General features: G+C 37.2%; 1 protein-coding gene across 13 annotated transcripts in view; it reads left to right on the top strand.

The window, feature by feature from the left end:
• The window catches only part of KMT2C (lysine methyltransferase 2C), a 208107-nt gene that overhangs the window by 105268 nt on the left and 81206 nt on the right, over positions 1-21633 (top strand). For all 13 annotated transcript variants that reach the window (XM_061996228.1, XM_061996240.1, XM_061996232.1 and 10 more), the window contains 7 exons: positions 7032-7194; positions 7707-7878; positions 9670-9784; positions 10467-10639; positions 11378-11538; positions 14169-14282; positions 16977-17716. In XM_061996228.1, the coding sequence (XP_061852212.1) occupies positions 7032-7194; positions 7707-7878; positions 9670-9784; positions 10467-10639; positions 11378-11538; positions 14169-14282; positions 16977-17716 (1638 nt within the window). The remainder of the gene's footprint in view (positions 1-7031; positions 7195-7706; positions 7879-9669; positions 9785-10466; positions 10640-11377; positions 11539-14168; positions 14283-16976; positions 17717-21633) is intronic.

Here is a 21633-nt window from a genome sequence, read left to right as displayed (position 1 = left end):
AAGGCCTTCTGAGCATGAATCAAATGGAACTGGCACAACAGTCTTGTTTTCTGAGCCTGCCAAAAAGCAGCCTTAAACCAAAGCTGATGATTTCTGTTCTTGCCTTGTTTGTCCTGAAGTTGCTGATGAGCGTAATAATCCCAATTTAAATTACATTAAACATTACTGACCTTCTCATTGTTGACATGCTAACTAAACAACAGGCTTGTGTGTGTGTCCTTCTGTCACAGTGGATATTAGATGAGAATTAAGGGAACAGTTGGTTGTTAGCTGTAGGAAAGCTTAGACTCACTCGAAACATTTACATTATCCTAAATCTTGTAGGAAACAAGGAGATGAATAAAAAAAAAATACTTTTCCCGCATGAAAGTGTGAAATAAAACCAGCAAAAGCAGAATCAGTGGAGGAAATGATATGCATGCAGTTATTCCACTAGCTTATATAATGATGAGGAGAATACAACTTGAAAGCACACAAACCCTTCTGTGGTGTTTCTTGAGAGATGGGAATTGGTTACATTTAGGACTATACAAGGAAGGATTTCTGTGCTATAAGGTTTTCATGTTTTCCTCTACCTATTTCAAATAAACTATGATTATCTTCCTTAGCAAACTTGCTTCTCACAGGTTATTGACCTATTACAACTATTACAAAAAAAACATCCCTGCAAAGGGAAAAAAGGAGGCAACTGGTAGGAAGGAGGAACCAAGTAATGCCCTGTAGAAAGCCAGAAATCTCACTTAAAAAGGGTCTTTTCCTTTCTATTGTGATTACGTGTGTTGAGTCACTGATAGTGGTTAGTCGTGATCGTTTGTATCTTTCTACCTTTGCTTCTTATTCCTGGATAGGTAACTGGGCAGATTATGGACAGATGAAGTATCTAGTCAAGAATTCTTCATTAGAAGACAATCTTTCTCAGTCAGATGTAGAGTTGGGCCAAATCACATCTCTTCTGGTTGTCCATGGTTTTTTCATATAGTTATAGAAGCAAAATTTATTACTACAATTGTGAATGGTTTTTTTTAAGCTTACTTCAACAGTACTTAGGCATGAAGTGGAACACTGCAGTAAAGTTCTAATACATACTGTCTCTGCTAAGAACGTTACAGTTTTAAATTAGAGTTATAAGAAAGAAATAGAAATCTAAATTTCTTCAGTTTTGTTATATGTTTAGAACTGAGGAAAAAAAATCCAACTGATCTCTGATTGATTTGCTTGTTATAAATTTTAAGTAATTTCCAAATTTGTGATGTGGTTAATACAAAGTTAAAAAAATTGAAAGGTATTTTCCAGTACTCATAGAAATACGTGTTACTTAGTACCTTTTCTAAGCAGTAGTTCAGTCAAAAGCCATCATTTCTTTTAATGTTGCCATCTTACTACACCCTGCTCTTACATACATTATGATACTTAAAAGTTTATTTGGCATTAGAGGTGTTTTATTTTTTTGTTTTAATGATGATTGTAAACAATACAAAGCTTTTTCTGTATGATGGAGTAATCAGTGAAGATTATCAGAACTAACAGAGAACTTACTTCGTTAATCACTGTTTACTAAAATTTCTTTGTGGTCTTGTTAATGGCAGCATATTAAAGTGCAATTCTCCATTGTAACAGATTGGTATCATAGCAGTTTTCAGTAGCTAAGGAGTCTGAAATTTATTCTTACAGGTAATACATTAAATGCTTTAATTAAAGATATATGATTTGTGTGCATTTTTTAAGTGCACTATCATAAAACTAAAATTACTTGTTGTTATCAAAACCTTTTGTCATTTTGTCTAAAAGATATTTCGCAATACCTAATAATATTTAACTTCATTGCACAAATCAAGTCACAACTAGTTATTTATTCAAAGTCCTTATTTTGAGCTTTTCTTTAATGTGTGCCTCCTAAAGATTGTTTTAAAGATTGCTGAGACAGTAATGTGATAAAGTAATTTTAAGGACATGGAGGATGTACTCCCGTACAACTAGAAAAGAGAGGTGATTGGTCAGGTTTTCTTCTTTTTTCTGTTAATTCACTTAGTTCTTCCTCTTTCGAGGTATTTGTGTAACAATGTCATATTTAATCCAATGGGATTAGTGAATAAAGAGAGTTTTTAAATGAAATTTGAAAGAGCACAGAGCTATAAAAAAAGAGCACAGTGCTTATAAAAATGAGATCCTTTTCTGTTTGTATGAAAAAAATAGATGCAAAAGAAAAAGAAAAAAGAAGTTGAAAAAGACCAAGTCGAAGGAGTTGTGTACAGTTCAAAATAAATTATAAAGAATAAGGAAAATGTGGTGCCATTCTGGAAAGAAACAGGACACCTGGTTATCTGGGACATGGAGCAGGCTGAGGTAGTCAGCAACTTTTTTGCTTCAGTCTTCACAAGCAAGTGCTTCAACCACACTACCCAAGACACAGAGGGCAGAGGCAGGGACTGGGAGAATGAGGAGCTGCCCACTGTAGGAGAAGATGAGGTTCAAAGCCATCTGAGAAAACTGAAGGTGCACAAGTCAGTGAGACTTGATGAGATGTATCCATAGGTCCTAGGGGAACTGGTGAATGAAGTGGTTAAGCCACTCTCTGTCATATTAGAGAAGTACTGACAGTCTGGTGAAATTCCTACAGACTCGAAAAGGGGAAACATAACTCCCATTTTTGAAAAGAGAAAAAAAGATGACCCGAGAACTACAGGCCAGTCACTCTGTGTCTGGCAAGTCATGGAGCAGTTCCTCCTGGAAACTATGCTAATGCACATGGTAAATAAAGAGGTGGTTGGTGACAGCCAACATGTCTTCACTAAGGGCAAATTGTGTCTGACAAATCTGATGGCCTTCTATGATGAGGTTACAGCATTATTTAGAAGAATGACTGATATCTGTCTGGATTTGTACAAAGCATTTGACATTGTCATCTGCAACATCCTTGTCTCAAAATTGTAGAGATGTGGATTTGACGGGTGGACCACTTAGTGCATAAAGAATTGACTGGATGATCACACTCAAAGGGTTATTGTTAACTGTTGGATATCCAAGTGGAGATCAAGGATAAGTGTTGTTCCTTGGGATTGGCACTGTTTAACATCTTTGCCAGTGACGTGGACAGTGGGATTGAGGGCACCCTCAGCAAATTTGCTAGTTACACCAAGCTGTGTGGTGGGGTTGACACACTGGAGGGAAGGGATGCCGTCCTGAGGGACCTTGACAAGGCCTGGGAGGTGGGGCTGTGCAAACCTCATCAGGTTCAACAAGGCTGAGTGCAAGGCCCTGCATGTAGGTCAGGGCAATCTCAAGTGAAAGTAAAGGCTGGGAGGAGAATGCATTGAGAGCAGCCCTGAGGGGAAGGACTTGGGGGTGTTTGTTGTTAGCTCAATACCACCTAGCAATGTGTGTTCACAGTTCAGAAAGCCAACCGCGTCATGGTCTGTATCAAAAGAAGTGTGGCCAGCAGGTCAAAGGAGATGATTCTTCCCCTCTATCCTGCTCTCATGAGGCCCCACCTGCAGTACTAGATCTAGCTCTGAGGCCTCCAGCATAGGAAGGACATGGAGCCGTTGGAGCAAGTCCAGAGGAGACCCATGGAGATGACCAGAGGTCTGGCACACCTCTGCAGTGAAGGGAAACTGAGCAAGCTGGGGTTGTTCAACCTGAGACAGGAATGCTCGGAGGAGACTTTATAGCAGCTTTCCAGTGTCTAAAGGGGCTGCAAGAAAGTCAGAGGGGGACATTTTACACGGGCCTCTCTCAGAGACAGGACAAGCGGTACTGGCTTAAAACTGAAAGAAATTTAGATTAGATAGTAGGAAGAAGATCTTTGCTGTGAGAATAGTAAGGCAGTGGGATAGGTTGCCCAGAGAGTTTGTGGATGCTCTATGCCTGAAAGTGCTCAAAGGGCAGGTTGGATGGGGCTTGGAGCCATCTTGTCTAAGTGGCAAATGTCCCTGCCTGTGACAGGGCAGTTGTATCTAGATGATCTCTAGGTCCCTTCCACTCAAACCATTGTATGATTCTATGAAATAGTGAACATTACAATAGTAAGAAGTAGCAGAAGTATGGATGAGATTAGAGCTTTCCTGCAAGGGGTGAGTGCACTGGGAGCTTGCTAAAGAAAACAGTTGGTAACCAATGAAGGACTTATTGAGCAGGAAAATAGTCTGCTGCCTCTGCTTTAGTGATGCTTATTTTATTGAATCTACTGTAAGTAATGAACTATCTCTCTAGCTTTCTGACACCTTGTAAAGTATTTTTCTGTATAAACAAGACTGTGATATTATTTGATCCATGAACAAAAGTGTTTGGCTTGCTTTGACAGCTTGCCATTTTCCTGTACCTACCCTTTGAATATTCGGATTCAACTTCAATCCCCTTCACAACAACACCTTATTTTGTGCTTATGCTAATGAAATTGAAGACTCCATCCTGTCTCTGCTACTGTCCTCATACAGTGTAGTACACTTGCATTTCACTGGCAATGTGATTTATTTCTTCTTTCCACCTCCTCCTACTGTCCAGATGCCATATTTTAGCAATACAGTAGTAAAGTAGCGTGTCTTAACTGAGTTTATTTAGGAGAGCTTTGAAACTTTTTAAAAATTAAGGTACCTCACAATTCCTATCATTACTTTCTTCACAAAGGTTACTTAGTAATAATAGCTGCATGCCTGTTCTTCTGGGGTCATAATGTGTGACCTGATTTCAGGGAAGCATTGGCTTCTACAGCTGGAAAAGTAACTCATCACCAGCTGTTGCCAAAAAAAATCCCTTTAGGCATTTATTTCTTCAGATTGCTTTATCTCTCTTATAAATTCAACAAATGTTGATGTTCTCTACTTTTTATTTGCTTCAAATGATATATACCACATTGTTTTTAAAGTGTGCGTTTTACTTAGCTGCCAAATGCTTTTCATTACCAGTGCAGTTTAGCAGATGGGTTTGAAGGGTTCAATTAAATGTAATTTGGGCTTCTATTTTTCTTCCAGCATCTTTACATGGTTCCTTAAATCAACATCAACATTTTTCAAGGCTTTGCAGTAATCCCGTAGTTTACTCATTTCTAATAATTTCATCATTTAGTTGTACAGCGTTTGGGAAAAGATATATTCTGATACTACATTTGTTATGTACCATTGTTGATTGGTGGTTTTGAAAAACAGATATAATATTTAAAAACGCCATTTATAGTACTATTTAATCCATAATTCCCAGATTTTAGTAAATGCTGGGTTCTTTGAGTGCTTGCAGTTCTTTCATCATTCTCTTTACCAATTAGATAATTTGGATACCTTAATTATGAGATCCAACAAAGTCTCTGTTCAGTACTTAAGGGACACGTTTTTGGACTTCAGTTCCTCCCAAGTTCCTGTTTCTACTGTTTCTTACCAAGTAAAATATTTGAAAAATGCTTGGCCTGTGAGAGTTGAGCTTTCCTTATGATCTGGGCCATTTCAATGTGCTATAGGAGTGTCCAGTGGGTTGAATGCAACTGCAGTTCATGAAGTTGGAGGCTTCAGACTGTGTATTCATGATTTCACATGTGTGTCTTTTTCAGCATCCTCAGTGAGTGCTTACTGATATATTCAGTAGGAGTTTCTTGCATTATTTTTTGTTGACAGTCCTTAAATGTAATTGCTATTGCTACCTTCCTCACCTGCTTCAGAAACTCCGTGATATTGTTTTCTTATCTTACTCCCCTTCTCTTTTCACCTCTACATTTGGGCTAGTAAAGCAGCAGAATATATATGCTCCTTACCAACATTTGGCAACAACTGAGCTTGAGGACTCTCATTTTTCACAATAAAAATATAATATGCTGGTATGTTTGATTATTAGCTCAAGTGTCAAGCAACATCCAAATAGAAACATAAACCAAATCAAAGTTGCACACTGCATCTGTTTAATTCCTACAATACAGGCAGTATTTATTAGCATAATTCTTCTCTGTTTCAAAGCCTTGTATGAAATTAGGTATGAAACAGTACTACTGTAACTCCAAAGATAGCAGAATCAGTCTATATGAAAGTACAAATCACAAAGCTGCCTGCTTTAACAGCTACATTGATATTCTTAAAACCAGATAAAATTAACACTGTCAGCAAGATACCTGCCTGCATCACAACTCACGAACAAGAGAAAGTATTAGTGTATGTTAAACATACATGTTCTGTAAGCCACTGCCCTGTTTTTTCTTAAATTTAGTGCAACTATTATGGTGCTGTGCTCTAGCCTTAAAAAGTGTTGTTGCCTTGGTGAAAAAGTGCAAAAAGCATGTTACAGTGCTTCAGGGACTGTAATGAATCCAAGAAAGAAAAAAGACTGATTAACCGAATCAGAAAGGTGTGGGTAATAATTTACAAGCAGGCTGATGGAACCTGATCACTCTTGACTGAAGAACTTGAGGGTTTTTGGATAGTTCTTTCTGAGAAATTATTTCTTTACAAATGTGACTATGGTCTCTAATAATATTCATGCTTATTTAAGACTTCTGAAAGTTTGATGGTGATATTTGTGTAGCCTTGAAAGAAGAGATGAAAGGAAAGTTCTAGGTTATGTAATGCATTATCATTACCAGAGAGAATTAATGTCAGTAAGATTTTCAGGAGAACATGATGTTTCATTTCCATTTGCATTTCTGATTACAGCATCTCCAGTTTTACATTGCAACTTACAGAGCTATGTGGTTTTTAGTTACAACCTATTGACAGCGTAGTGTGGTCTGCCTTCATTACTCAGAATGAGCCTCCAAGCCTCTTTACTGAAGGCATAGCTCAAGTTAGATAACATACAGAAGAAAAATGCTTTTCTGTGCCAAGCAGAATCTTTGTCATCAGAGTGTATTTAGAGTGGATTTCATTAGACTGTTTAAGTTGGAAAGATCTAGGAGTGCTACTGAAAGACACAGTCCACTAGTTAGTTCCCTTCTCCTCATTACTCACTTCTTTCTGCTGACTGTTGTGTTTAACTGTGAAATGAGATGGGAAACAGTTCTGGCTGAAAAATAAGAAAAAATAGTTTTGGAACCATTTGTTATGTTTGGTTTTTTTCAGCGATGTGCATATTGTAAGCACCTTGGAGCCACTATCAAATGCTGTGAAGAGAAATGTACCCAGATGTACCATTACCCCTGCGCTGCTGGAGCAGGCACATTTCAGGATTTCAGTAACTTGTCCCTCCTTTGTCCAGACCATATTGATCAGGCTCCTGAAAGATGTAAGTAGTTAGTATCCAAATGGCATAATTAGTACCAGGTTTTATGAAAATTTCTCTGTGGTAGGATCAACCTAAAAGTGCATTTGTTTGGACCAATTTTCCCAGCTCACGTACCCAAGAGTTCACATCTCGCTTACTTGTCCTAACCCAGGTTAGAGCAACTGTATTACAAACATTTTAGCTAAATAATAGGTTTAGATTTGTTGGGAACTTTATTTTTTACTTTGTCCAAAGAAGAATTGATCTTAAAGCTCTCAGTTTTATCTCGAGGAGATAAGAGGAGGTAAGACTTTATTAGGATCTAAAATTAATGTACTTTTGTTATGAAAAGATTAGTTGAGTATATCACAAAACCAAATTAATGAGTAGTTATAAAGAATATTAATTAAATTTGAATTTCATAAGTGATCAAGTTTTGTATGCATAAGAACTAGCAAATAATTTCTTGGCTTCATTGAATTGTTCATAATTTTGAATAAAATAATAATTGAAATAATGTGCTTTTTTTGCAGCAAAGGAAGAAGCAAATTGTGCAGTGTGTGACAGCCCTGGAGATCTATTAGATCAACTTTTTTGTACTACCTGTGGCCAGCACTACCATGGGATGTGCCTGGACATACAAGTCACACCTTTAAAAAGAGCAGGTTGGCAGTGTCCTGATTGCAAAGTGTGCCAGAACTGCAAGTAAGTGAGATTAAATGACAGCGAGGACAGTATGAGATTTCTGTGCTGTGATGTTAAAACGTCTATTTTACTGGGTTTTTTCCTCAAAAAAATTGTGAGTAATGTGCCCGGATATATCTGTTATTAGTAGCTGAACAAACCCTTGTTTTTGGAACTTTATTCTAAAAGAGCTGAACTGGAACTCCTGTGCATTATACCCCCACAGTTACCATTGTCTTGGCAGATCCTGGAGAGCAGCAAAATCTTCTGATTTTTTTTCTGCATTTCTACAGGAGGATTTTTCTCAAATATACCAAATTAATAAATTAGTTAAATGCAAAAAAACCCTGTTATTTTACTCACTGACATTTCAGCTGTGCATGTACCCCATACTGGGTAGGTCCCCTGCATTAGAACTTCTTTTCTATTTCGTAATGTCCTTCAAGGGTGGTTAATGAGTCATTGTTGAAACAAAGACAAGGCTTAGAAAAAAAGTGACATGAGCGACCATGATTGAATTGTTACACCAGACAAATATTGAAACAATGAAATGTAATTGTTGCGATATTATAAGGGTTCACTTAGAAAACTCTGACTGTACTGTTGTGCTCCCATAACTTAATCTGATGGGCACTGCAGGGTTCTTTTGCTTCCTTGTTTGGGTTTTTTTTAAGACCTTACTAGAAAAGAAATAAGAATTTTGTTCAGCTTTAGTCAGATCAACTGGGACAGTATGAAGGAAAACAACCACTGCACTTCTACATCATGTACCTGATCTGTTTTCCAAGCAGGACACTGGTTATTTGCCAGCGCTCAGATTCACACACGGCTGTTCCCCGATCACATAAAGCTCATAGTAAATGCCAGCAATGAAGTTGCAATAGTGAAGCACATTCTAAAAAATACCCATAAAAATGTTTTACTGGATAATGACAGTATTTGATAACAAACCTTCTCTCTAGTGGAAAAGTAGAAGAAAATGTGATGTTTTCACACTTAGTGCTTTGTGCAGTATAGCAGTTTTATGCCAGTGTCAAAGAATGGCATTTCAAGTGTTTCTCCATGCAAGGAAAGACCATTTACTGTTTTTTAAAATAGTAGGTTTTTCAGGTGATGAAATCGTGTCTAGTATGTGTATCATAATTTGTGAAGTTTTATTAAGGCAAATCTTGTTGCATACTTGTTGAATTAATTCATTTAAACTAAAGCAGAACACAGTGCTTTTAGATATTACCAAAATATTTGTCGTATTCTCTGCAAATTTATTTTACTACTGAAATTTGGGATGAATCTCTGTAATATGTGATTGTAGGAAAATTGAAATCTCATCCTTTAATGTTTGTTTTGCTCTTGTAGTCATCTTGGTTGACATTGTAGGAATTCTAGTAGTCAGAGGTGACAGCTCATTTTTTTCTTAGGAAAAAATAGTCAGACTGTTTGCAGGAACAAGTATAATTGCATATTCTTTTCAGAAAGGAGTAAGGTAGATACTCCAGATTTTGAACTGATTTCAATACAGAAGGGCCATTAAATCTGCCTACATATGTCTAAATGAAAGTGAACTGATTCCTAGAGGTTGAAATGGTTGCACAGACTCAGTACTCATTAAACTAAGTGCAGTGGTTTTCATTCATACCTAAATATGAACTTGAGGTCATTCCCTTTGGACTTACTTGTAAGCGATATTCATATATTTTCATCTGCTCAACTGTGTGTCTTCCTGTTTAGACTTTTCATTAAATGAGATTTGGTTTTTATGGCTTAAGTAATTTTTTTCACCACTAATATTTTTTTTAACTGTTTGTTACTTAGACATTCTGGGGAAGACAACAAGATGCTGGTGTGCGATACATGCGACAAAGGCTACCACACCTTCTGTCTACAACCAGTTATGGATGCTGTACCAACAAATGGTTGGAAATGTAAAGTAAGTTGAAAGGATTCAGAATAATTTCTTCTTGTTATAGCAGCCCAAATTTTGTTATCCACATGATATAGTTCTAGGTGTATTGTTGACTGTTGTTGCTATATAACATAACTTATAACATCTGAAGAAATCCCACTTACGTGAAATCATAGAGCAGCTGTAAAGCCACATGAGGGTAGCTGCCAGTGCAGAGGCTGAAACAGCCTGTGTACAAAGGTAAATCAAACCCCATAGGGGAAAAGAGAAGCATAGGATCCATGTGAAGTGGGCAACCTTCAGTTAATGACAACTGCTCTCGTGGTCCAGTGTAAACTAAAATGGAAACTAAAACCTGTGCTGTAGTATATGTTATCTATACTTGAAGGCTATTTATATTCAACTATTTCTTGTTTACCGGAACAGCAGTTTTGCAGCTAGAGTAACAAGGGAAATCCTTGTAAATGGCATGTATGTAATTTCATAGTTTGTGGCAGTTATAAAATGACTGAGTTTAGGAATAAAATAAATTCATCTCATGGGAAATATTTCTTTCAAGTCAGGAGGTAGTGCAAGGAACTCTTCTTGCTGTTGCACAGGCTCTTCATGCTCTATTATCAGGTTAAAACAGGAAAATGTGAGTTAATGGCAGCTCTATCACATTGTGAAATATCATCATTAACAACTAAATTCTTGTGATCTCTAGAACTGTAGAGTATGTGCTGAGTGTGGCACACGAACAAGTTGTCAGTGGCACCATAATTGTTTGGTATGTGACAGTTGTTACCAACAGCAAGACAACTTATCTTGTCCTTTCTGTGAAAAACTGTGCCTCCAAGACTTCCAGAAAGATATGTTGCATTGTCACATGTGCAAAAGGTAAGAATCCTTATTTTTGTTATGCTACAATGCCTAAAGCTTATGATGAGGTGCATGACATTGATGTATTTCTGTGAAGGTTGTAGACTGTTTGATGTACTACAGTAACTTGTTATGCAACATCTTGATCTTTCATCCCTAAACACAATGAACAATACCATATAATCTCATTTTAATCTTAGCACATAAGTATTATTTGGCAATTGCCTGAGTTGTACCGAGAAATATATGGTGGTGCTGCTGCTTCTTATTGTGCATCTGTTTTGTGAGTAAGCAGACTAGAGAGAATTATCATCCTAAATTCTAAAGTCTGTTGTTTGCAGTGGTCTGGGTTTTAAAGAAGTTATCAACTAAGTGTTCTCTGTTTAATTTTCTGTGCTTTACTATGCCAGTTATAATAATGATAAAAAAGGACTGTTGAGAACCATGTAAGAATCTAGACCGTGTTTCATATCCAATGCTTTTGTATCTTACTGTGCAACATGCTGGTATTGTTGTACATGTTATGGCATCCAGTTGACTTCAGTGACAGTTTAGGTCTTCATGTTTAAATGTGCTCACTGCCTGATGTACTGACATATCATGCATATTTCTCCCAAATTCTTTGTAATAAAGTATCAGTTGAAGTTTTTTATTCCCCATAGAAATGGAAAATAGTGTTATTTTAAAATTGATTTTTACTGGAATACTTTAGATTGTTATCATTAAATCATAGTCACACTAAATTAATCTTCTCAGGTGGATTCACATAGAATGTGACAGATCTCCAGGTAGGGAATTGGAGTCTCAGTTGAAAGACTACATCTGCACTCTTTGTAAACAAGGAGAAGGGGATCAGACTCAGTCATGTGATGTAATGGACACTTCTGAACTCATTCCTGAACCTGACAGTATAACAGGTAATCAAACATAAACTTTGTATTTCCAAAATACAATTTCTACTACTGTCTCAATCTCTTGTGAACAAGCCACTTGTATTCTACTCTGTGGAGTTCATCCATTCCTTTTTTTAGTAGCAGCTTCTCAAGCAATCCATGGATGAGACATTTTCTCAATATCTTTTCTGGCTTCAGGATCTTCTGTTAGAAACATGGGCAAGTAAACACTTCAGTGAAGTCTCTCAACCTTCCAGTTTCCCAGTCTGTACCTGTAAACTTCTTTCTTTCTTTTTTTTTTTCTAATATGACACAGTTCATAAATGTATGAATTTGACAGCCTGTTTTATTCAAGAACAAGATGACTTCTGATAGATGTTCTTGGAGACATCCAGTTTCCCCAGTTCTCTCTTGCTACTTATCAGTCTTGTAATGCCCATTCTCTTTATTATGTCCAGGTAGGAAAAGCAGTGGAAGCTGGACTACGTTCAAGGGACAGGTGTATTTAACTCAATAGCTTTTAATCGGGTGTCTTTTTTCAAAACAGTATATGATTAGTCATCTTATTTCTGAGAGATTCTTGTCTAAAGGAACATATCAAGCAAAAAGTGGAAAGGGAAGTTGTAGAGAAGTGAAAAGTATTTTATAAAAAATTACTCAGTAACAGTAAGGAAGCACAAAGAGAACTTGGATCTGTTGATCTGAGTCCAGTGGGTCATCCACAAAACTTGTGTAATGAACTCATAACTGAATGTCTGTGTGTATTTTACACCATGTGCACTGTTGGATAGCACCAGCTTTAATACTTAAATTTGGAAGCAAGGTAAATTCTTACCAGATGAACTGCATTACAGTTGCCAGATACATTTTTGTGCTTAAACAGCAGTGCTTATCATGGAATCATAGAATGGTTTGGGTTGGAAGGGACCTTAAAGATCATCTCATTCCTGCACCTTTGCCATGGGCAGGGACACCTTCCACTAGAGCAGGTTGCTCAAAGCCTCATCCAACCTGCCCTCGATTACTTCCAGTGCACAATGCTTGTGCATTGATCTTTTATTAAAAGAAAACAGTACCTCAGTTGCAGAAGTATTAGGTTTCCAAAAATACAGATAATGTTTGACTGGAAAGGGGAAGTGTTGGACTACAACAAAACTCTGATTTTTGTGTGCTCAAGCTGATGTTTGGTGTAAACAAGTCATTCTCTTTGATGTTAGCTTGTACGTGTAAGTGCATATCTTTCGTGAGCAGTACAGAAATGATGAAAAAGATGATCCTGAAGGAAGGGGCAGTGACAGTAGGTAAATGTAGGTAAATGAGCAGAAGAACTCTGTCAGTGAACACACGCACCGAGTTAGAAAAAGTGATGACTTCAACTGTTGAAGATCACTTCCATTCTGAAAGGTTAGTAGAGGCTGTTGGACTCTAAGACAGTATATTTAGAACATTTAGGAGGATGTCCAAGTAATATGCAAAACTTACACTGGAAAAACTCCCAGTCTTCTACTGAAAATACTTCCAAATAAACCTGCAAGTTATTCAAAAGACTGAAGTTTTAAGTAATAGTTTGGTGACGATTTCTAGCTAGTAGGAACATTGACAAGCACACTCTTCTCCCCAAGGAAGAACAGGATTGTCATCTCAACTACTAGGAGTAATCTGGAGCTATTGCATCAGTACAGTCATGCAGTGTTTTATACTCAGGGGAGGACTTTTGTACATTAAAATCAGATTTGGAGCCAATCTAAATGATCATTTCCTCAAAGTTAAAATATTGCTTTAAAGTTGACAGAGTATGAGAGCAGTTTTTAGGTGCTAAAAGTAGCATCGTCTGATAGTTCCTGGCTTATGAACTTTAGAGAGATTTTCCTGAACAGAAAGCTATATTCATTTGACTTTTTTTGTGCTAACATCCGTGGAGGATCAGTTGCTTTTGAGTTAACACTTACTATATACTTTGTTTTTCCTGCTCGTGCTTTCTGTAGTGCATTTTAATGAATTTCCTTGAATGAAAAAGCTTGTACAAGAGGGAAAGAAAAAAGTATTTCCTGTTTCTGTGCTCTATAAGGGTACTGTCAGCCAAAGAAGTGCTCAGTAGTGCCTTTTTCATGCAAATTCCTTTATTTAATATGGGGAACTCACAGATTAAGTTATCCTAGTTCTAAAGTGGCAAAATCTAGTTTTCAGATTGTTGAATGTGGAGGTTGAAAAACAGTGTTCTGAGTGCTTGATAGCAGATGGAACTTCATATCTATGCCATAAGCCACTGTAGTATTTGCATAAAATTTGAAGCCTTCATGCTACAAGTTCTACTGAGTTTAGCAGACTGGAATTTGAGAAAAGACTTTTTTTTGTATTGCTCAGTAATGCAGAAGTCTATGACTATGTGTGAATTCAGTTTTCTCAGATATATACAATTGCTTTACAGACATTTTTCACTTTCTGAAAGGTATAAATCACCTTCAGTGTTAATGAGAAAAAGGCTGTTAATTTTTAAGGAACGCTACATAGCCTCCCCAACCTTCTTGTCAACTTTATTTGTCTTAACTCCTACCATATCATTAAATATCATTCTCTTTTCCCAAATGGTTGCACAATGATGCCACAGTAATAGAATAAACATCATATAAATAACTTCTTTGTCTCCCCTTAAGCTTGTACAAATGAAATGGAAATGGAAAGTGTTGGAGAGGATGTAACATTTCAGGAACAACCCATTACCTGTGATGGCCCTGGTCAAGAATCAGCTGTTGGATGTGTCACAGATGGTAAGAACAAGTTTTGCAGTTTGAGAAAATGCTGGTACAGAGCCCTTTAGAACTCTCTTCTGTTCAGTAAGGTTTGTGATACTTCATAAACTTAAGAGGAATAACTGCCTACAAAGCAGTAGGAGACAATTGGCATCAGTTGTGCTATTTGAACTATCAAACAAGAGTATTAACTTATTTGCTGAAGTAGTATTTTATTGAACACAAAGATAATCTTTAGAATATTTATGTAGAAGGGAGCTGTTTGATGGTTTTGGTGGGACTGGCTTTCCCCAAAAGCTAGAAATATAGTTAAATGCTTTTGTACATTGGCAGTTTATAGTAAAACCCACTATTTGCTTCTATTTAAATACAGTCACACTTTCTCTTCAAGTATTTTTTGTGTTTGTAGCTGCAAATAGTTGGATTGGATTAATTTCCCCCGGTGTGTTTTAGGGCACACTGTAGAACGTCTTTCCAATTTATGTGCTTTGTGGCTGTAACTGCACAAGCATCTTTGATCAAGGATTTCTTATTTTCTTTTTTTTCCGGCTGTAAATAAAAGATAACTTGTTTAAGAAACAAATATACTCATCCAGACAGAGGCTGCTACAGTTGCTAATCATTTGTGTTCTGGGAATAAATACATCTTATCAATTACACATGAGATACCAACCAAAGGAAAGAATATAGCTGTCCTCTAAGTGTGTTAGTGACTGATGTCAGGAGTGAAGAACTTTGCAGTGTGTTCTGTCCACTCTCAGACAATACTGGAGGATTGTTGCTGTGAGGGGAAACAGGAAACCTGCACTTAAAGCCAAAGAAAAAAAAATACTTTGCAGGTTAGGTGTGACCATTCTGTTTTGTGGAATAAGGTCCACGATTAAAAACTCAGAAGTGAAGACACATTCCTGATAAAAGGGTAAGCTTTGAACTGGAGTGACTGAGGAAGTTGCAGTAGTGTGAATTTGAAGAGTGCAAGTGTAATAGAAAATAAGTGGCTTGTAAGAGAACCAAGGCTCATCAAAAGAAGATCAAAGAATCAGATAATGGTAGGGGTTGCCAGGGACCTCTAGAGATCATCCAACCCAACCCCTTGCTAAAGCAGGTTTATCTCAATCAGGGGGCACGGGAACGTGTCCTTATCTTGGTAGCCCCCTACTGGACTCCAGGAGTTCTCTATCGCCATTGAACTGGAGAGCCCAGAACTGGACACAGGACTCCAGATGAAGCTGTACCAGGGCAATGTGAAGGGGAGGAGAACCTTGCTCAACCTGATGGCCACTTTCTTCTTAATACACCCTAGAATGCCATTGGCCTTCTTGGCCATGAGGGCACATTGCTGGCTCATGGTTAGTTTATTATCAACCAGCACTCCCGGGTCTCTCTCTGCAGAGCTGCTCTCCAGCAGATCAATCTCCAGCCTGTACTGGTGCATGGGGTTGTTCCTCCCTAGGTGCAGGACTCTGCACTTGTCCTTGTTGAACCTCATGAGGTTCCTCTCTGCCCAACTCTCAAGCTGGTCGAGATCCTGCTGAATGGCAGCACAGCCTTCTGGGGAATCAGCCAGTCCTCCCAGTTTGGTGTCATCAGGGAACTTGCTGAGGGTACACTCTGTCCCCTCATCCAGGTCATTGATGAAGATATTGAACAAGACTGGCCCCAGAACTGATCCCTGTGGAACTCCACTGGCCACAGGCCTTCAACTTGACTTAGTGCCATTGATCACCACCCTCTGGGCCCTGTCATTCAGCCAGTTCCTTACTGACCACTTGTACAAACTACACTTCCTGAGCTTGCCTATGAGGATATTATGGGACATGGTGTCAGAGGCCTTGCTGAAGTCAAGGCAGATGGCATCCGCTGCTCTCCCCTCATCTAGCCAGGCAATCATGCCCTCGTAGAAGAGTGTCAGGTTGGTCAAACAGGATTTCCCTTTTGTGAATCCATGTTGACTCCCCCTGATAACCTTCTTTTCCTTCATGTACTTAGAAATGATGTCTAGAATGAGTTGTTCCATCACCTTTCCGGGGAGGGGGGCTAGGCTGACTAGCCTATAATTTCTCAGAACTCCTTGATGAAGAAAGTTGTATAGGAAAGATGCTTGATTTATTTCAAGGGAAGGCTACACAAATATTTATGAAAGAAATCAATGAGATGTTAGTAAACTTAAACCCAGCAACGATCATTTTCATTTTCATTTTGAGTAATTCCTAAAGTCTGAAAGAGCATTAGATGACCTGGGAAACGTTGTTTTATTTATTCTTGTTCCATTCTTCCATTCTTAGCTGTTTTTTTTCTTTTTTTTTTTTTGGAAAGTGATGGGACAGTTGCTTAAAATTCATTAATTGATGCTCCCATACAGCTTCAATACAAAGAAATTAAAAAGGAGAAGCTACTTTTAGCTGTCTACCTGGAAACATGTGTTCAGATTCCTCAAAAATGATTCTTGGGTCTACTTTCTGGTGGTTTACTCTTCTGTAAATTACAGTGATTTACTCCAGGGAAGAAAAGTATTGAACTAAAACCATAGACCTCTATAAACATCAATACAAAGAAAGATATTTTAAGAAGAATATGTTAAGCTGCGTATTACATTCACCTAAGTGATACATACTTGGTGTACTTAATGTGTGCCTTAATGTATACTTGCTGACCAGCACACCTGTGTAAGTTTCTCTTTTTGCTCTGAGCCTTTAATATGGTTGTGCTTAGTTTCAGGCATATCATCAGAACAAAAGACCACAGAACTGGAATCAGAAGTCTCTGTTGAGATTAATTCAGCTGAAATGGAAATGTCCTCTCAAAAGACACCAGCACCTGGGGACAGTCAGACTGAGAAAATGTCGGAAGTGATGGAAGGGGTTCAAGCTGTAATACAGGAGGAGTTAGACAAACAAGTGGAAGAGACGCAGCCTCCACAAGGTGGTGTGGAGGTATCAGAAGTATCCACAGTAGACTCTCGGTCTCTGTCTTCAGTACCTGAGACCATAACTGTGACACCAGAAATAAAGGAGACTGAAAGCAAAGGAGATATTTGTATCTCTGTAGAACAGCAACTGGAAATAATCAAAGTGCAAAAAGATGTAGAAAAAGGAGAAACTAATGAAAAGTCAGAAACACCAGCTCTTCTAGAAGTAGAACCTGCTTCTGCAAATGAAGGTGTTGCAAATAGTTCACCAGTTGGAGACAAACACATAAAATCACCAGCTGAGACTTACCCTTCACTTCCCTCATCAGTTAATATAAACAAGACAAACATGTCTTCCTCGCCAGATGTTTCTTTAGACTTGCATTCCGCTCGAGATATACAGCACACTCAGCCCCCAGCATTGCCTTCCACTGCTGGAAGTGCTCTCCCAACGACTTACATATCAGTCACTCCAAAAATTGGCATGGGAAAACCAGCCATCACCAAACGCAAGTTTTCTCCTGGGAGACCCAGATCAAGACAGGTAAGCATGTAGAAGATTTTATTTAGGAAAACATAGTTCAAATTTCAGTATAATGCATTAAGTTCACCTGTATTCTAGGATGTAGTATGCATTTATTCTTCTAAGTGAATGTGTACTTTATTTCTTTGAGTAAGCAATTTCAGGTTAAATATTTGAGAGATCAGACATCATAAATGTTCTCTAGTGAGAATTAAAGTTTCTTTCAAGTCATGCTTAGAGAAAAATAAAAGAAAATTTGTTATATTTTTAATACATATGCGATCTAACACTGTGCATTTTAACTTATCTCTTAATCTTTTTCATACATGCATTTATTTTGACAAGTATTTTAAAAGTATGTTAATGTTTCTGAAACTGGCTTTGTAGAAAAACCTGCAACAACTCCCATGTCCGTCACGCTTTTAGATATTGTCTTGATCAACATTTTTAATGGTATTGAAAAGAATGCGATTGTTTTGTTACATTAGTAAATACCATGTAAGAACTGTCTGGTACAAATCATTGTAGTCTAACTGGGATTAAATTTGATAATTGAGAAGACTTTGTAAGCCTGTCACCTTGTGCAACATCTCGATGTCTGTTTGAGCCATGTAGTTGTGAGGATAATAGTTCATCAATGTGTAGGATTTATTTGATGATTGCAAAATTCTACACAAAAAGTATGTCAGTATGAGAAATTAGTGTTTCATTTCTGTCCTTGTCACAATTTCTTTTTAGTCCTTGGGATTTCTTGATTGATGATTTCATGCTTTTCTGAACTTTGTGTTACAAATAGCTTTTATGTATTGCACAGTTCTTTCCCTTTTTCCTGTTACCTAGGAGTTCAAGATTCTTGGTTCTTTAGAGAAGGTATGAGATAGTGTTCTGAAAGGGTTAAAAGTAATAATAAAGGCAACAAACATAAGAAATTAAATTTAGAGGGTTTTACAGTATCTCTGGGGGAGCTTTTTACCCTTCTGTCCAAGCATGTATAAAAATTGTTTCTCCTAATGCTCTATACTGGTTTAAAAATTCAATTCTTTTTCTCAGTTTATCATGTAAATTGAAGAGGGGTGGGGTTCTTAGGCAGTCTAAAATTAATTCAGATTTTCTGTTAGGGAAGTTTATTTGTCTTTTTCCATGTACCAGTTGAATTGTATTTACTTTTCTGAGCAGTTTACCTCTGCTTGGCATGCAAACCAGCATCATGATACTGGTAATAAAATTAGCTAACCACCAGAGAGGCCACAGAGGAAAATATGAAGGTTGACCCTGACTGTAAATGCCTGTAGCAGAATAGATATGCATCTTAATGACCGAAAATCAACAGTAAAAGTACCAATTTGTACATTCTATGTACAGCAGTGTATAGACATTAACCTTTTCATTTGTGATGTGAGCAAGGCAAATAAAACTGTGTTGAATTAACAGTTTAGAAGTCAGGTGTAACAGAAAATCCTAGCTGCGATGCTGAGTCAATCTAGTCTGTTCATCAGTTTGCAAACTGTGTTTTAAAATAAAAAGGTACTTAGCAGCTTAGCAGTACTGCTTTCCCAATTGGGTAAGTTTCTTGTAAAATTCGCTATCCGTCTCGCAAAAGTATGTTGGAAGTCTGTGAAGGGTTCTTTTGACTTCGATTATCTTTATCTTGAACTTTAAACACCTGTTAAGCTGGAACTTTGTGAAGCGCATAGCAGTTTCCTGTCAAGAAAAGCATGGGTATATTTTAAGTTTCAATATGTTTTCTTGCTTTCCATTAGTTATTCAGTTTTAGCACAAATAGGCACATCATGGAAATCAGTGAAAAATTAAATGGAGTGAGGACTGAAAAAAAAATTAAGACCCTGCGGATACTTGGTTAGTGAAAAATAATACACTTTTCCTGGCCAGTGATCTAAATTCAGCGTAACTAATTGGCAGGATTTGAGCTCTTGGATTTTTTCAGACTCTTCATCAGTCAAGTTTTTACTTTTGTTCATCCCATTTTCTGTGTTAGACATGACGATGTAAACCTCATACCTGTATATAATATATTTTGAAAAAAGAGTAGAAGCTTGTATGTATGTTTCCTAAAACCATCTGTATTTTATTAGGACCTTACTTCTGCTTCAAATGAGTTTACGAAGTTTCTGTTTATTTTGCAATATTTAGATTTTTCTAGTGCAGTGCAGTGAGGTATATATTATTTTTGCAGAAATATGTTTAGGCCTTAAAAAGTGACAAAATTATCTGTGGTGCTGTAATTTTGCCATGTTCATTTCCTACTTTGGGACTTTGCTGAGAAACTGAGCTTTGTGAAATGATGGTCTGTAGACTATGATAAAGAGATTTAGAAATGTCCAGTTTCAGGTAGGTGCTTTCCTCTGAGCAAGGTGTAATCCAACTAATCCTCAATGGTAAGGTATGTTTAAATGTTTTAACTTTTGGATTGCACATAGAAATTGGTTTAGGTTTTGTTTTATTTTTGGTTTGGGTTTTTAGTATTATTTTTACTGTAAACATTCAGATTTTTTGAAGAATTGTGTACTTTTCCAGAAAAGAGTTGTGGTTAAGAGCAAACATCTCTAAATATAGATGATTGTCAAAGAACACCTTGTGTTTTTATCTAATTGTGCTCAATCTATGTCATCTTAAAAAGTGTATTTTACATGTAGTGATTTTTGTTGATATTTGTTCCGGTTTTCAGCAGTCCTGTAGATGACATTATAATCAACTCATCGTGTTGAGTTGAGTTTCCCTTTACATAATAATTCCTTGGGGCAGATTTGAAGGCAAGTAAGCAAATTTTCACCAGGTATACAGCCAAAGAATTAAAGTCTGTTGTCTCTTTGTGTGTCGTATTCTACAGACATTTCAAGATGGATATTTTGTTCCTGTTTTGGCTTCTTAGGGAAGGCATCATACTGGGCAGGTGCTGGCAGCAAAGTGCTACTTTCTGCCATTCCATCTTATTTTCTATGCCAAGTGTGGCTTTACCACTGAAGAAGGGACATAAAGTTATTTAAAGCATTTTAGCGTAACAGTGTCTCAGTGCTTGTCTGTCTAAAGATTGATCCCAGTGATGGAAAACAATTAAAAATGGAGGAAACAATTCTGGAGGAAAGAATGCTTCTGTGAAGTTCTAGGTAATAAATCATGTTATATGTGCTTCTTCTCTGTTGCTAAAAGGATTTTGCCTTCTCTAAGCAGGTTAATTTTATGGGTCTGAGGTATGCTTCCTTTTGTTTAAAAATGAACACGTAAGGTTGCTCTGTTGATTTGTGTCAGGATCTAGGTTATGTGATACAGATCCTACATTGACCTGGATAAGTTCTTAGCAATGTGTCTTAGAGGGCAGTAAAAAAAGAGAGAAAAGTTACACAAATCATCAATTTTTCTTGATGAAAGAGGTTGTGGCCCCTATACTGGTGAAGCTAATGTTGGCTCTGCAGCTGCACAAAGGAACTGTCAGTGCAGAACTAGTTGCTTGTCCATGTCTGCACAGATTTAGAATAGGTAGTTCAGAATTACGCTGTGGACACTGAAGAGAAGCCAGCATTGCCCAGTGTCCACAATCTTCTTCATTTTCTCCTGGAAGACTTAAGTCTTTTAACATATTGGAAACTCCTGTTCCTGTTTAAAAAAAAAATGAAAAAGATCCATCGCAATGGCTTTATGGAACTTTGTAGGAAGAGGAATAGGGAAAAAAATTATCTAGATCCTGAATATATTGCTCCTCAATTTTGTAAGACACATTTCCCTGGATTCAGGGGAATGTATAAAGGAATAGTTCCTAATTTGGATTTGTTTTCATTAAATGTCATGTATTGTGCTAGGAAATAGGATTAATTATTATTCCTTTCTTCAAAACCTATTAATACATCTGTAATAACAAAATATTTGAGTAATTATTCAGATTTGCTGTTTGGGTACAGAGTTATGTGTCATACGAGGTGATT

This window comes from Colius striatus, chromosome 5 (genome assembly GCF_028858725.1).
Source record: "Colius striatus isolate bColStr4 chromosome 5, bColStr4.1.hap1, whole genome shotgun sequence".
Taxonomy (NCBI): domain Eukaryota; kingdom Metazoa; phylum Chordata; class Aves; order Coliiformes; family Coliidae; genus Colius; species Colius striatus.
Note: the sequence above shows the minus strand (reverse complement) of the source record. Positions and strands in the feature narration are given on the sequence as shown.